The 17,270-nt window shown below is 38.3% G+C and overlaps 1 protein-coding gene across 7 annotated transcripts in view; it reads right to left on the bottom strand.

Annotated features, from left to right (window-relative positions):
• cacna1ba (calcium channel, voltage-dependent, N type, alpha 1B subunit, a) overlaps positions 1-17,270 on the bottom strand; it is a 106,105-nt gene that overhangs the window by 7,407 nt on the left and 81,428 nt on the right. For 6 of the 7 annotated variants that reach the window (XM_058775763.1, XM_058775764.1, XM_058775765.1 and 3 more), the window contains 16 exons: positions 16,715-16,916; positions 15,225-15,389; positions 14,644-14,754; positions 14,204-14,287; positions 11,956-12,072; positions 11,790-11,855; positions 11,524-11,615; positions 10,602-10,752; positions 7,857-7,984; positions 7,428-7,524; positions 3,233-3,338; positions 2,520-2,627; positions 2,147-2,274; positions 1,675-1,814; positions 1,442-1,568; positions 1,242-1,352 (listed from right to left, as the gene is read on the bottom strand). In XM_058775763.1, the coding sequence (XP_058631746.1) occupies positions 1,242-1,352; positions 1,442-1,568; positions 1,675-1,814; positions 2,147-2,274; positions 2,520-2,627; positions 3,233-3,338; positions 7,428-7,524; positions 7,857-7,984; positions 10,602-10,752; positions 11,524-11,615; positions 11,790-11,855; positions 11,956-12,072; positions 14,204-14,287; positions 14,644-14,754; positions 15,225-15,389; positions 16,715-16,916 (1,933 nt within the window). Of the gene's footprint in view, positions 1-1,241; positions 1,353-1,441; positions 1,569-1,674; positions 1,815-2,146; positions 2,275-2,519; positions 2,628-3,232; positions 3,339-6,571; positions 6,669-7,427; positions 7,525-7,856; positions 7,985-10,601; positions 10,753-11,523; positions 11,616-11,789; positions 11,856-11,955; positions 12,073-14,203; positions 14,288-14,643; positions 14,755-15,224; positions 15,390-16,714; positions 16,917-17,270 lie in introns of all 7 variants that reach the window. The other variant, XM_058775762.1, reaches the window with a different exon arrangement.

Below are 17,270 nucleotides of genomic sequence, written 5' to 3'. Positions count from 1 at the left end.
CTTTAAGCTTCCCTCTGGGAATCTATATCCCTGTTTATCATCTATCCTCCTTCTATCCATCCATGACAAACACAAATAATTCCTTAAGGCACACTTCTTCCCCATAGTTTTGCAGAGTTTCTGGGTTGTGGTTTAACTGAATCTGCATTTGAGGCGGTAATCTGGCTCTATTTTCATCCGTCAAGCAGAAGGACTGGAGATGGCCAGGTGCCAATGGTGAAGGGATTTCCCCCGCAGAAATCAGAGGGATTTGGACATATTAGCAGGTGCTGAAACGTTACATTCAGCATCTAATGTCTCTTATCGGTTAGTCCAGCACTTTAAAGAGATTTGGTTTTGGATGGGAATCAAATTTGGGAGTGAAATAGAGGCACTCGGTGAGCCTGAGCAGCCCATTAGCACTAGATAGGTGTGGGATAGGTGTGATTTGATAGGAGGAATATCCTAATGAGTCTTAATGGACGGATTGTCTTTTGCAGAGTCCAAATGGAATGTGAATTTCATAGTTAGATGATTTTAGATTTATTTTTCCAATGTCTCGGTTGTTCTCACATACTATAACATTAAGCAAACTAAAAGCTGAGATCCCAAAACAACACAATCCATTAGTGAAACGCATTAGCCTTTTAGCCGGTTCTGTGCAAATTACATTTAAAATAAAAACAAGAATGTCATTCAGTATTCAAACCGATATGGATTTTTAAATCCATCTCAAAGTAACCATAAAGTAATCTCAGCCTTTTTTCTTGAGAGTTTTTTTCTATTCAGATTGTGAGCTTCATTTCACTTCCTCTTAGCCCGCACAAGCTGAAAACTGATCCAGGGTGCAGATCTGGCAACCTACCAAAGACTAATTGTATTATGTTTTACTTCCCCTGTGCCCTGAAACAAGACAAACGTCCTATTTTCATTAGACTTGTTATGCAAAAATAATGCAACAATACATAAACATGTGCAATGTTCTCTTCACATATTCACCCTATTTTTAATGCAATAGCGTGTGTGGCCATTTGTAACCTGAATGTGCAAGGCTTCCAGTGTCATCCGCTTCCACTTATTTTAGCTGTAAAAACAGCTCGTTGTGATGCTTGATATTGCAAACAGGTATTTCTTATCATAGTATTTTAATGTACTGTCATAATTATAATTGTATTGATTAACATATATAAAAATATATGTGTGTGTAGAATTCAGAGCAAGACACAAAGTTTTTGGTGCAAAATATTGATTCAATATAATACCTGCATCTCTGCATTGAGTTTTGGCATGGATACTGCACGTCCTTGGCCGTCAAGGCCACCAGAGGTCACTGTGTTGGCACTGTTCTCCATCTTCCTCATTTCTACTGACTCCTATTAAATACACACAATAAGAGATTAAATACACATTAAAGAAAGACACTGCATGTGTCAGAGAGTGTCAGTGTTTTTATTTACAGCACCTGGGCAGTGTTCGCATTTGAGGCATCCTCTGATTGACCTCTGGACATTGACCGTCGTTTAGATCGTGGGACCTCCTTGGACTTCTCTGAGGCCCAGGATGAAGATCCTTTTATTGTGTTTTCAAGACTGGGCATGAAATTTGACAACATATTAAAGTAGTTACACTTGTCATGGCACAGAGATTAATTCAATTGTGCACTGAATATGAATGCAGCAAGGATTCTGTGCTCACTGTGTGCATCCATTGTTGAGCGTGGTGGAGCTGGGTCTGGTCTGAGCTTGAAACTCTGAGGCCGAATCTACACTGTTCACAGCCTGATCTTGCATGTGGGTTAGTGGGAGAATAGGCTCTAAAAGAGCACTGACTTTATTCTTCAAACAGAGAGAATCAGACACATATTCACTTTCAGTTGGAAGATTACACAGTCTTTATGTTGTATGATCTGTTGTATGGTCATTAAAAATCTCATGACACTCATCGTAAAGAGTAGGGGTGTAACTATAAAAAATATATCTTAAGGCTTACATTTGAAATTAGTGTAGGCAAATTTATCAAATTTTATTTTATTACATATTATAACATACATACATTTTCATTGTACATCTCTTTGTTATTTTACACTTTGATGACTTTAATATTATTTTAAAAATGTGCAAAATAGCACAAAAATGTGACTAGTGGTGTAAGTGTATATATGTATCACCTGAGATCCAGGTCCTGCCTGTTCTCTCTGCTGCTGTTGCTGCATCTGAAGTCTTTTGGCTCTGTTTTGCTTGTAATAGTCAAAAATCATAAGTGCTGCATATACCTTCCCCACTGTAAGCTCATTGGCTGCAAAGAGACAAATGCACCTTAGTTATGTGTTGTTTGGACGTTCCACTGGTGACCACTAGATGTCGCTATGTATTGTGTTTGGAGATGTTTACACATGTGAAATTACTTGGGTTCTGTTTAGATAATACATAAGCATGAGGCTGTACAGTACTTCAATGTTAGTCTTGTAATATGTGGATGCAAGTATTTCTGTAGCAAAAGTAAGAAAGGATCTCCTGGGTGATGATTCATAATGTGTTTACGTTTGTGTGGAGTGACCAGCAGGTCCATAGTCTTCTGAGACAGGTTTGGCCAGACTGTAGCGAGCTCCTTCTTCAGTTCAGCATCTGACAGACGTTGGGCCACCATGCCTGTGGAGATATTCATGAACACAGAGGAAAGAAGCTAATTAGACTATATCTTATATATACACAATTCAGTTTAGTCTAATTATTTTGGTATTTCATAAATATTTTCAACATTTCTCTTTTTATCTCCTGTAATATAATTATAAGTTCCTGAATTTAGATCAATGCATTGAAAGGCAAACACTTTTTGCTTAGGAGTTGGAAGAATTTAGTGAAGCTAGAAAAACTATTTAATCTCCTGTAATCAAAATAATAATAATAATATAAAATCACTAATACATTATTTAAGTTCAGTGAATTTAGATCAATACATCACAAGGCAAAACTGTGAAAACAAAGCTAGAAAATCCCATCCAGTGCCAAACACTCAGAGAGATACAACAAATGCTACACACACCATCCCACACACACACACTGCTCTGAAGAGTGGAAATGGCACTAGCAGCAGCAACAGAACAGATCACACTGAATTGGTGAGTAAATCTCTCCATTAGGCACTAATCACATTTGGAGTTATTTGGAAAAGAAAGATGGATTTAATTATCTAAATGCTAATCTATACAATAATTACACAATCATTTAGACAATGAAAAGGGCACCAGACTGACCTGAAGCCAGTTTAATCTCCAGGGCTGTGCGGATCAGAGCCATCAGGGTGGAGGTAAAGTGCACACTGTTGTCATCTGCAATGGGCATGTTCATTTTCACCAGCCGCTGGGGGCATGAGGTTTATTAGTGGGGTAAAAACACTTCTCAAAATCCAGAACAACCCAAAAACTCAAACAAAACAGTTTGTGTGCATCTGAGATTAGACATACTTATTTCATATCCTTCTATCGTTTCAATTCATGCATTCTAGAAATCAAGTAATACATATTTTGGATCAGTTTGGTAATTCAAAAAGGTAGCATCCTGTTCTAATCTTAGCATTTCAAGCACACAAACAGTTTTGTTCACATAGAGAACAGGAACGTACAGAATCGAACATTCACATTCACTGCTATAGGCTACAATCCGCAACCAAAGTGCACTGGTGATAAACCGACACCGACTTGAGAGTGGAGAAAAGCATGTACACAAAACCATGAGGGGCTTCAGAGAACATGGGAGCTCGACTCTGAGAGTTACTAATCAATACAATTGCAGCAAATAGCTGCTTTTAGATTTAAAAGTTTCAAATGGTGTCCAGATGTTCCTTTTTAGGGCTGAAACAATGTTAAACACACTGGCAACTTTCAACTGAATCATTCTGACGACAGCTTTAAAATAGTAAAATAGTAAAAATCATGTCTAAAATGTCAATTGTGTAATTGAGTCTCAAAAATTACACACTTCACGTTTAAAGGTGCACTCAATTTTTATTTATTTTTGCTTGTATTGCACCAGAAAATGTAGCTGTTTTGTACTTACTGTACGCTGTCACCTAGTGGTGTGGATGTTGCCTCAAAAAAAAAAAAAATCTTTTATAATGCATTCACAGAAATACCCTACTAGCAGTCAGTCGTGATTAATTGATTCTGTGCTGTCAGAAAAACTCTCCAAAAATATGGGTGTTACAGAAATAAAATAACTTGTATTTGGCTAGTCATGTGATCTCAATATAGCCACCCTCATAAGACAACCCGCTCTATGCAAAATAAAAGTTTTTATTAGAGTGACTGCACTTGAATTTAAACATATTTCTCTGTTGATTTCTGAACGGTTTATAAGTGGAAAATAACCGAGTGCACCTTTAAACACGACAACTCAGTTGTATCATGGGATGTACAGGTGTACAGTATGGTTTAGTGTTATTAATTGTGAAGAGTTGAGCTCCCCTGAGCAAAGAGAGCATACATTTACTAGCAGTAGCAGTGCAAGAAAAACAGATCAGAATGAAAAAAAATAGTTGGACATTCTCACACACAGACACATTCTCACAAACTGCAGACAGAGAAAGAGAGAGAAGACTACAGGACCAAGAAAAAAGAGAGGAAATGGTCAAGTGAATGAGAGAAAGACAGCACAAGCAAGACAAGGAGAATAAGTGAAAGACCGCCAAAACAGGAAGATAGAGTTCAAGTGCAAAGTTCTCATGACTGAAAGCAACTTAGGTTACACACACACTGCTCCAAGAAACAAGGGTGAGAGAGGGGATCTTTCCTATTCTAATATAACATAGGCTCTAAAAGAGGTTTTTGAGCTAGATTTGGGGCCTTTAAGTAAATCCCAGAGACATAGAAACCCGCAAAAAGAGCAATTGGGCACATGTTTTATGTAAATTGAGTTTACATAAACTATTTTGCATTTACAGTGCATATGATTGGTACCGAAAATCATTTTTGCAGTGTCGTGCACAAACCCTTACACAATGCAACTTATGTGGAAAATTTTATATACATGAAGTATGACCACAGATAAAAATGAGATTTAAGTCTCACTTTTTATCATCATAATTAAACAACATAGGCTCAATGGAAATACATGCTTCTACCTACATTTTTGAATGATGCATTATTATTATTTTTTAATATAGTGCTTTATTGTGTATTGCTATACACCCAAAGCGCTCACCACACACCAGCTACAGGTGGAGAGGACAGACAGTCATAGAGCCAATTCAGTGGATGAGGATTATTAGGAGGCCATGATAGACAGGGGCCAGTGGAGGCAATTTGGCCAGGACACCGGGTTTACATCCCTACTCTTTACGATGAGTGTCATGGGATTTTTAATGACCACAGAGAGTCAGGACCTTGGTTTAACGTCTCATCCGAAAGACGGTGTTTTTTGACAGTATAGTGTCCCCGTCACTATACTGGGGCGTTAGGACCCACACAGACTGCAGGGTGAGCACCCCCTGCTGGCCTCACTAACACCTCTTCCAACAGCAACCTAGTTTTCCCAGGAGGTCTCCCATCCAGGTACTGACCAGGCTCAACCCTGCTTAGCTTCGTGGGCAACCAGTCTTGGGCTACAGGGTGATATTTTTGTAAAACTCCTAAAAATTTACCTACTGTATACACAAACAATTCACAGCCATTTCCAACTAAAATTAACACTTGGGGCAGTAAAACAACTTTTATTCTTTTTCACACAAATTATGATTATGGGGCAGGTTATTGATCAATAAAGACAATTTGGAACGGTTCCTTACCAAATACCCGGTCATGACCTCAGAACACTTTTATCATTGATGATTTGTAGACTAATACATTTTGACGTTTACATAACATAACCAGCTCCATATGTATGGCTTTTTGATGTAGTAAACTTGCTCACTAGCTCACCTGGTACAGTGTTGCATTTTCAATATGGAGCGCTCGGGCACGAGTCCCGTGAGATATTCGCAAAAAAGAGCTCAAAGATTTCAGAAGCAAGCTAAAATGGCATAGTTACTTCAGAAAATGTGTTGTATCACACTATCAGTTAGGGTTTTGCATAGGTGGTACGTTATTTTCAAACGCGATAGAGCATTATTATTTTAGCACCACTCACCAGACATTTTATTTTCAAACTGCTGGGATATGTATATCGTGCAATGTACTAAAGCATTGTCAGATTAACATTCAACTGTTTCGCATAAAACTGAATTTTAATGTCACTGACTGGACATTTAGCTTTGGTAGTGTGACACATGCAAGATGTAACAATTTTGCAGAAATGTCGAAATAGGTATGTATTTCCAATGAATCTGGGTTGTAGTTAAACATTAAATATACTAAAGTTCTGCAGTCATACCCATCATTAGTCTGTGACCATCCCTAGATTACAAAGGAAGTGGAGGGGAAGACTCGAATAAAAAAGGAGAGGGACTACATCAAAAAGATTAGAGTGTGGGGAAAAAAACAGTTAAACAAAAAAAAAAAACGAGGAGAAACACTGCAAGAGCACAGAGGTTGGCTGAAGAAGAAGCCAATGGGAAGACAGTACGAGCAGAGAGAGGGGGGCATGTGAAGTTGAGCTACCTTGTAGGCGATTCGTGGAGGGCATTTCTTTCCCAAACCTAAAGGTGGGGACATGTGGAGCAGCATCTCATACATATCGAGGTACTTGATACGGCCACTTCACAGTGCAGACAAAGCAAAAAACCCAAAATAAAGAAAAGGATGGGGGGTTAGAGAGACGGGAAGAGAAACAAGGGGGGCAGAAAGTAAACCGAACAAGACGAAATGAAAAAAAAGACAAAACAAACAACAGACGACAAAAAACAGAAATCTTTTGTTAATTAGATTTCCAAGAGTGTCATGGACAGGGATGCCATCCTGGCCTGGCAGGGTCAGAGATGGATCCCAAAGGTTAGAGGTCAGAGGTGAGAGAGTTGATCCCTGATAAGGAGAGATGGAAGAGGTGAGTGAGATGACACGAGGAGTGGATGGTGACAGAATGGCTGCATTGTTTGGAAGATGTCTGCATCTGCATGCTGAGACATCAGGGGGAGTTTCCTCTTTCAGTGCACGGAAACAAAGGTTTCAACGCCAGTTTCTGTTCTGTTCTATTTCATTTGAATGGTTTATGCAAATAAAAGCTATGAGGTTGATTTATAAATGTAACAATATTGGTTGATAATGTAACATTAGTGCCAACACCCTGAATTATGAAAATGGCAACTGTACTAAAGTGTCATAAAAGGAGGTTTTAGCTTGATATGTGGCCTTGAAAGCTTTGTTTCCCATCCAGCATCATTTACCAAAGCCAGTCAAATCTGGTGGGGCAAGTGCTTGTGTGTAGGCAAGTCATTTGAGCACAGCCATTCAAGTTTGGGTCTCTGGGCGTTTGCACACAGAGGCCACACAAGTGGAAGAAGTTGCTTGGGTTGCAAACCTTGTATGCTACCCTATTAGGGCAGTTCTTCCCTAAGCCAAGGGGGGGCGAGATAATTCGCAACAAATTGTACATATCCTTATAGGAAATCCGTCCGCTGCGGAAAGAACAAGCAAAACATGACACATACATGAAGAAAGCTTGGAGAGCACATTTGTGTTGTGGACAGAATAGACGCGGATAGGAGTACAAGATCCCATTCACATCCAGACCACAATTCTTATGGGCATTGAGTGGGAGATCTTCAATCACACATTATCATAGGGAATATTCTCTATTTCTCTCTCTTTTTTTATGTGGTCTAACCTGAGAAGGCCTTTGAGTCCTAACAGAATGACTCTCCTTCTCTCAACTGTTGCCAAACTCAGTTACTATATTTATCACAAGAGTAGGTCTCCATCTGGCGGGGGAGTGCAGGTTGAAACATACCATGCGGCTGGGTCATACTCCGCCCACACTCGGATAAACTCATCCAGGTGGTGAGGGCCCAAGATGGAGGAGTCACGTGTCAGGTATTCAAAGTTGTCCATAATGACAGCCACAAACAGGTTCAACATCTGGAGAAAGTGGTGGGAGAAAAGAATCTGAAGGTCATGCAGAAGGAAAAACTATCTGAGAATATGGCATTAATTGCAAATTAGGGTTGGGTAAAAATATAGATTTTCTTATTAATCACAGTCTTAAAAAAGTGAAAGCCTCATCTTCAGCACCATGGCAAAATAAATAATTAGAATCAATAAAATATTTTACCTCAGTTGTAAATGTGAGTTTGCAGTATGTATTAAATGTTACTTCACATTAAATGTGAAGACTACATATAAATGTCTTTCTGTTGAGTTGTTTGGGTGGACTGCAAGCAAAAATAACATACAATATGACCAATGCAGTCCGATTCATGATCAAATTACTCTCATAAACTGATTCTTTCTAATAAATCAAAAACATACAGTATAGCCCTGTTATTGAACCAAATGACTGTTATGAGCTGGTTCTTTTAATGAACAGTTTTTAAAAAATGAGTTAAGGAGTGGTCACACTAGATGTTTTTTTATTTTTTCCACACAAATATTTTTCAAACTTCTTATGACCGGGTCTTCAGCATTCCTATGCATATGAATGGAAGTCTATGGAAAAAAAGTGTAGTGTGATGCTCCTTTACCGGTTTGAATCGGTATGAAACACTGCCCTGAATAATTCACAGGCATTAGCAGATATACAGGTGCATCTCAATAAATTAGAATGTTGTGGAAAAGTTCATTTATTTCAGTAATTCAACTCAAATTGTGAAACTCGTGTATTAAATAAATTCAATGCACACAAACTGAAGTAGTTTAAGTCTTTGGTTCTTTTAATTGTGATGATTTCGGCTCACATTTAACAAAAACCCACCAATTCACTATCTCAACAAATTAGAATATGGTGACATGCCAATCAGCTAATCAACACAAAACACCTGCAAAGGTTTCCTGAGCCTTCAAAATGGTCTCTCAGTTTGGTTCACTAGGCTACACAATCATGGGGAAGACTGCTGATCTGACAGTTGTCCAGAAGGCAATCATTGACACCCTTCACAAGGAGGGTAAGCCACAAACATTCATTGCCAAAGAAGCTGGCTGTTCACAGAGTGCTATATCCAAGCATGTTAACAGAAAGTTGAGTGGAAGGAAAAAGTGTGGAAGAAAAGATGCACAACCAACCGAGAGAACCGCAGCCTTATGAGGATTGTCAAGCAAAATCGATTCAAGAATTTGGGTGAACTTCACAAGGAATGGACTGAGGCTGGGGTCAAGGCATCAAGAGCCACCACACACAGACATGTCAAGGAATTTGGCTACAGTTGTCGTATTCCTCTTGTTAAGCCACTCCTGAACCACAGACAACGTCAGAGGCGTCTTACCTGGGCTAAGGAGAAGAAGAACTGGACTGTTGCCCAGTGGTCCAAAGTCCTCTATTCAGATGAGAGCAAGTTTTGTATTTCATTTGGAAACCAAGGTCCTAGAGTCTGGAGGAAGGGTGGAGAAGCTCATAGCCCAAGTTGCTTGAAGTCCAGTGTTAAGTTTCCACAGTCTGTGATGATTTGGGGTGCAATGTCATCTGCTGGTGTTGGTCCATTGTGTTTTTTGAAAACCAAAGTCACTGCACCCGTTTACCAAGAAATTTTGGAGCACTTCATGCTTCCTTCTGCTGACCAGCTTTTTAAAGATGCTGATTTCATTTTCCAGCAGGTTTTGGCACCTGCCCACACTGCCAAAAGCACCAAAAGTTGGTTAAATGACCATGGTGTTGGTGTGCTTGACTGGCCAGCAAACTCACCAGACCTGAACCCCATAGAGAATCTATGGAGTATTGTCAAGAGGAAAATGAGAAACAAGAGACCAAAAAATGCAGATGAGCTGAAGGCCACTGTTAAAGAAACCTGGGCTTCCATACCACCTCAGCAGTGCCACAAACTGATCACCTCCATGCCACACCGAATTGAGGCAGTAATTAAAGCAAAAGGAGCCCCTACCAAGTATTGAGTACATATACAGTAAATGAACATACTTTCCAGAAGGCCAACAATTCACTAAAAATGTTTATGAAGTATTCTAATTTGTTGAGATTGTGAATTGGTGGGTTTTTGTTAAATGTGAGCCAAAATCATCACAATTAAAATAACCAAAAACTTAAACTACTTCAGTCTGTGTGCATTGAATTTATTTAAATTCAAGTTGAATTACTGAAATAAATGAACTTTTCCATGACATTCTAATTTATTGAGATGCACCTGTAGTAGTGGCATTTTATTGTGCATTGTGTTTGTGTCTCATATTTTGTGTTTCATCCTTGCTGTTGTCTGTTTAAAGCTTTTACAGCACTTTGGCCAACAGCTGTTATTTTTAAATGAGCTTAATAAATAAATGTGACTGACTGATTAGCTGAAAAATGCCCAATAAATTTAATTAAAGTATATTGAATCTGAATCAAATTAGAGCTTGTAAATCAGAATCAAATCGAATCAGGAAATCTACATCACTACCCAGCCCTATTCCAAACACAATGGAATATTCCAGCATCACATTTAGCCAGTTTTTTTAGATTTAAGATAAACAAGCAGTTTTATGGCAGTAGAACGTGATGGCATGCTACAGTAATGATAAGCCTGTTTTGGCTGGTTCAACTCTGAGCACTAACCAAGAAAGAACAGAGGAAAATGAAGGAGACGAAGTAGAAGTAGGCAAAGTCACTCCCGCACTCCTTTCCATGAATGCCTGAGCCTGCGTCACAGGTGCGCTCACTCAGACAGGACAGCATAATCTCATGCCAGGCTTCGCCAGTGGCACTCCTGCAAAAGACACGATGATGAGCTGAGTGAATAAATGCAGCATCTGCTATTAAAAGTGGGAATGACTGTCAGAGAATATAACAGACTGGAGATGATGGGAAAAGTGCTGATATTTAAATTACAGTTGAGCCAGATTTCATTTATAACACTGTTGTCACACTGATGTGCTGTCTGCTCATGGCTCTCAGCTCAAATGAAGCTTCGAGGTAATGAACATAAGGGAAAGATGGAAATTTATTTATGAATTTCATTAGGAGATGTTGTTTTTCTATCAATAGGGCTGATACTCCAGATGGTACTTTAAAATTCAATCTGACCAAAAGGGGAGACCAGAGAGAAGGAGCACAACGGAGCGATGTAAACAGTGATACCAAGTACTACAAATAATCGACAGACAGACAGACAGATAGAACCCATGATTCCATTCCATTTTAATACTTTATACAGTAATATTTTCTGACTATGAAAGATCTTGATCAATTATAAATACAGCTCTCCATAAAATCCTAATTGCATTAGAAAAATGTGCGCTATTAAAGTTGATATCAATCAAAGTCTAAATATAGTGATCTGGCTAAATATAGCGTTCAGGGGCCGTATTACAGATTCCAACTCTAAAATCCTATCTAATCTGCATCATAATGTGTCAGACTTTTAGACTTTAGATTCTGATTCTATTATACAACCCCAGAAGCCTCTATAAGATTTCCTGCATTCTCAGGTGGCTTTGATTGTAGTAGCTAAAGAATATCAGGTACAGTATGTGCAGACCTGAATAACAGCATAAGTGCTTGGAGGAAAGTGCGAAAGTTGTTGTGACGATTGATGGCGCTATCATCGTTCAAGTCAATATTCCCAAACACCTGGAATCACAATACAGTTACTTAAATGCATGTATTTTGAAACAGTTACATTAAACAACCTTTAGACAGAATACCATGTCTGTATTTTAATTTGCCTTTAATAAACTACACAGGAGTAGTGCAATGATCTTTTACTAGAAAATACCATCAGTGAAGCACTCAAATTACAGATACCTGCATTCCAATGATGGCGTAGATGAAAAACAGCATGGCGATTAGAAGGCAAACATAAGGCAGTGCCTGGAAATAAACATGAAGAAATCTTGACTTATTAAAAAAAAAAAAAAAACTCTCCAACAATTAATATCAAGCAATATCAAAACAGTCTAAATAGAGTTACCTTAAAAGATTGGACGAATGTCCAGAGCAGGATGCGAATGGTGTATCCCTGCCGGAGGAGTTTGACGAGTCTGGCTGCTCTGAAGAGTCTCAGGAAACTCAAGTTCAATAGACGGTCCTGTAGGAACACAGGCTTTGTCAATTTGAAAGTTCATTTCTGTTAATTTACTCATTCAGCACTCTTTACTTCAACCCTCATATCTCTTAACATTAAGTTTGTATTTTCGGATCCTAAAACATGCATAACAGTATTATAGTATAAGACCTTCAAGGGATAGTTCATCCAAAAATGAAAATTCTGTCATTAATTACTCACCCTCTTGTCGTTCCAAACCTGTAAGACCTTCGTTCATCTTCGGAACACAAATTAAGATTTTTTTTGATGAAATCCAAGAGCTCTCTGACCCTGCATAGGCAGCAATGCAGCTGAAATGTTCCCAGGCCCAGAAACGTAGTAAAGACTTCGGTAAAACATTCCATGTGACATGATGACATCAGTGGTTCAACAGTAATTTTACGAAGCTACGAGAATACTACATGCGCATACGTGCAGAGCACCACGACGCATGCGCATGCTTTCCTCTGCACCTAAACAAGGCTCAGCACATACCTGTTCTACATCAGCAGCATCACGTGCATTCATTGTTTATGTGCAAAAGTACTCCCGATAACGTAAAATAAAAGTATTCTCATAGCTTTGTAAAATTACGGTTGAGCCACTGATGTCACATGGACTGTTTTACCAATGTCCTTATTACGTTTCTAGGTCTAGAACATTTCAGTTTCATTAATGTCTATGCAGGGTCAGAAAGCTCTCGGATTTCATCAAAAATATCTTAATTTGTATCCTGAAGATGAGCAAAGGTCTCACAGGTTTGGAACAACATGAGGGTGAATCATTTTCATTTTTGGGTGAACTATCCCTTTAATCTCTATGAGACAATTTCTTGAATCCCATCACACTGAACCTGAAAAACTAGACTGCAATTATCTTTTTTATTATGAGATTAAGTTGATTTTTATTGTTCAAAAGTCAATAATGTCATTCATTAAGGCAGGGTTTCCCAAACTGGGATTTGTGAACTCCTAGATGTATATAAGAGAACTGCACAGAGTTTGTGAGCTGATAAAAAGCTAATTAAATCACAAAAATTATTAAATTAAAATAAATAATTTAAAATCAAAACAATCAAAATAAAACATTTTATTGTATTTGTTTTCCTGCATGTCATGTGACATTTAACCAATATCAGAGAAACATGAACATGCGAATGTGTTGTTCATTTATTGAAATATTAACAACATCTGAAGTACTTAAAGTAAATATTTTAGGTCAAAGAGATTTGGCTGACACAAAGTCTGGGAATCCCTGCATTAAAACATCCAGACTTTTCCAGAAATTTCTACATTGGATTCAGTGTGAAAAATTCTTTGTGAAAAAATGGTCAAGTAGGATGCACTCTTGGATCAGTATCTTTTGTTGGTCCTGGAACAACAATGCTGACAATCCAGACAATATGACTGGTTGATTAGTTGAACCAACAAGGATGTCGATCCATGATAAGCATTGGTGAAGCATAATGACTTCAAACCAGACCTACTGTATTTACTACATAGCCAACTGAAAAACATGGGGTGATTGTGAAATGATGCTGCATTATCTTCAGTAAAGAAGAATCTTATGATGTGCCATATTTTTCTGCAATAGGAAGTTCTTTCATTGCCAGCATGGTGGAATAGACATAAGTTCAAAGACAAGAGAGCAACTCACCATAGTCTATACATGAAGATGTTAAATCGTGGCAGGAGCAAGCCAAGATTTGAGTGAAGACATTTAAGGAACACAGGAGAACAAGAACAGCCATCACGCACAAATATAGTTACAGAACAAACACAATTACCATCAGTAGTTTTGACAATGACATGGACGTCAAGACATACAGTATAATACAACATAAGACATCATAAAGCACAAATCAGAGCCACAAACTAGTGATTTTGGTCAAAGTAAGCATTACCAAATGAATTTGGTTACTGTCATTTTATCTGGAAAAACAACACAGAGCTCTCTCCCTTCTGTTCCTGAGCCAGACACAGAGCTCAGAGCTGTGATGGGTATCCAGCTCATCATCATTCATGTCTGGGCTTTTCTTCTCAGCCTATCTCTGCTGTCTGGTATTACACTCGGTCTAGCTCTGAGACTCTCCTCTAATAGAGCTCAAACACAGAGCTCAGTGCTGCTCACTTACGTTAATCTCAGTGACTACGATGTCAGTGATGCTGCCCAGCACAGTCACAAAGTCAAACACATTCCAGGCGTCTTTCAGGTAATTCTGAGAAGAGGAGAATTAGAGAGATCATTTGGGGACAGGTTGGAGAGGCTTACAATTTCACACTCTAACACTGTGCGTTAAAGGATTAGTTCACCCAAAAATGAATGTTCTGTCATCATTAACTCGCCTTCATGTTGTTCCAAACCTGTAAACTTCTGTGGAACACAAAAAGAGATGTTTGGCAAAATGTCTAAGCTGCTCTTTTCCACACAATGAAAGTGGAAGTGCTACAACAATTTTCCAGTGATTCTGTTCTACAAAAGATGTAATTTGACAGAAGCTTCATTTTTGGGTGAACTGTCCCTCGAAGATGGCTTTTAAGTGCAGCTCTTTTTGGACCAAGTGATGATACTCACCAAGGGGCCGAAAGCAATAATCTTGAGAATACACTCCATTGAAAAGAGAGCAGTGAAAACAATGTTGAGATACTTGAGCATAGCTTCATAAACTTCAGGTGCCTCGTGGAACTGCAGGTATAAGAAGACAAGGGGGAAATGTTTTATTTATTTGAGTATCTTTTTTAAATGTTGTTACAACAAATTATGTCATTTTTACAAACAGCAGAAGTATATTTAAAAGTGAAAATTATTCCTGTGCTGGCAAAGTTGAATTTTCATCAACCATTACACCATTCAGTGTCATATAAATCTTAAGAAATCTAATATGCTGATTTAGTACACAAGAAATATTTCTTATTATTATCAATGTTGAATGTTGCTTAATATTTTGGTGGAAAATCTTTTTTCCAGAATTCTTTGATGAATGGAAAGTACAAAAAAATAACATTTATTTGAAACTGATATCTTTTACTGTCACTTTTGATCAATTTATGCATCCTTGGGCATAAAAAGCACATGCAAAATGAATGAAACTTTGATAGCTGTCAAGTAACTCTCCAAGGACTCTACTGCTACTAAAAGAAAACTGGCTGACTGACCTTCATCATTAGCACCACAGTGTTGAGAGCAATCATGATCATGATGGAGTACTCAAACGGTGGAGAGACCACAAACTTCCACAAGCGGTACTGAAAGGATTGCTGGTTCTGTGGCATATAGCGGGTCAGCGGTTTGGCATTGATAGCAAAGTCGATGCAGGCTCTCTGAGGGAAAACAGCAAAAGAGGAATAAATTGACATAACAGACATACACAACTTACTGTTGTCCATCATTATCTTTCAGAAAAAGGCTTTCTGAAGTCACATTCTCTCTCTCATAATCAAAACGAATCATACAAATAGCAGTGACAACTGTGGAAGACAGCGTCTAACCTGTGGAGGAACAAGAAAATAGACCTCTAATGGCGCTGATAATTTTTGGCTGCGTTGCCGTGAATGTTGATGATAAATGACTTCTCCTGAGGTCTGGGTTTTTACCACAGTTTGTGAGTCATGTTAGGCTGGCATATGGAGAGGGAGAGAGTGAAACAACACAGGCTCTGCAGACGACTGGGTCCGTCTAATGGGGCCTCAGAGGAAATGGGACAGGAACATCTTGCTGACTGCTCTTCCATGGGGCTGGCTGTCTCTATGTGTGTCTTTAGTCACTGTGTGTCAGTGTATGAATCTATACCTGTTTCTGTGTGAGTATTTAGGTGTGTGTGGTCCGCCGCAGGCACATGCATTAATCCTGTCACAATTCCCTACCTGGACATCTGCAGCTGTTACCATGGCTGGCTTCACTGTAGGTACCGTATCACATCACTAAACACTAAAAACACCTCCAGTGTTTGTAAGAGGAAGATTAATGTCTGTCTCTGTATCTCTTAATGTCAGCCTAAAAGTGGGATTATTTTTGTTGAGATTTTGTTTAGATTCTTGCAAGGTCTAAATCAGGGTTCCTCAAATCTTTCCCTGGAGGGCCAATCTGCTTCAGAGTTTATCTCCAACCCTGATCAAACTTACCTACTTGTGATTTTCTAATGATCTCGAAGACTCTGATTAGGTATGTTTGATTAGGGTTAGAGCTAAACTCTGCTGGAGTGGGCCAGATTTGAGGATGCCTGGTCTAAATACTTTCTTTTACCACACTTGTCTGACTGAACTAAGAAATTTACAGTTTTCACAAATTTACAGAAATGTAATGTTTTTTGGGGTTTTTTTTTTTTTTTTACTTTTAAACAAACTGTATTTTGCATTTTTTTTTTTTTTTAATTAATCAAAATAATATACTGGATGTAATATAAAAATACTAACTATTATATATAATTATTATATTATTATATAACTGCATGTGATATGAAAATTTTAACACAAAACTGTCAAATTGGCCATCTCTTTTTTTAATGATGTCAAATGTCAAATACCAAATATATATATTTTATGATGTTAAATACCAAACACAAATACTTTTTACCACACCTGCCTATCACAGGTGAACTATGAAAACATGATGTTATATATACAGTAAATACATTATTCTGTTATACCTCATTCTTCTCCAGACTGCACTCTGACAAGGCCTTATCACCCTGTTCCTGGAATGTGATGATTATCAAGGCCACGAAAATGTTGACAAAGAAAAAGGGGAAGACTACAAAGTAGACCACGTAGAAGATGGACATCTCCATGCGGTAGCCAGGACTGGGACCCTGGTCCTCAAAAGTGGCATCTACAGAGTGCTTCAAAACCCTGTACACAGACAACATTACACCATTACACCCTATACAGTTTAAGATAATAAACAATTGAAATAACAATAAAATAAATAATTGTGGAAGAGAGAAGATTAATTTATTTTACCCATATTGTAAGACAGTATTATCACAGTTCAACTGGATAGGTTTAACAGGTTAGTAATAAAAAAAAAAAAATTAATTTAAGCAAGTGAGCTCCTCCTCTGACAACTGGTCTTAACCTGAAGCATTTTTATTAGGGATGCACCGAATCCAGGATTCGGATTCGGCCGAATATTGGACTTTTTGACGGGGTTCGGTTTCTGCCGAACCTTAAAAAAAAAATCCACCGAACCCTTAGCTTGCATTA

This window comes from Onychostoma macrolepis, chromosome 05, assembly GCF_012432095.1.
Source record: "Onychostoma macrolepis isolate SWU-2019 chromosome 05, ASM1243209v1, whole genome shotgun sequence".
Taxonomy (NCBI): domain Eukaryota; kingdom Metazoa; phylum Chordata; class Actinopteri; order Cypriniformes; family Cyprinidae; genus Onychostoma; species Onychostoma macrolepis.
The sequence above is the reverse complement of the archived record's forward strand: the minus strand, read 5'-3'. Positions and strand labels throughout refer to the sequence as shown.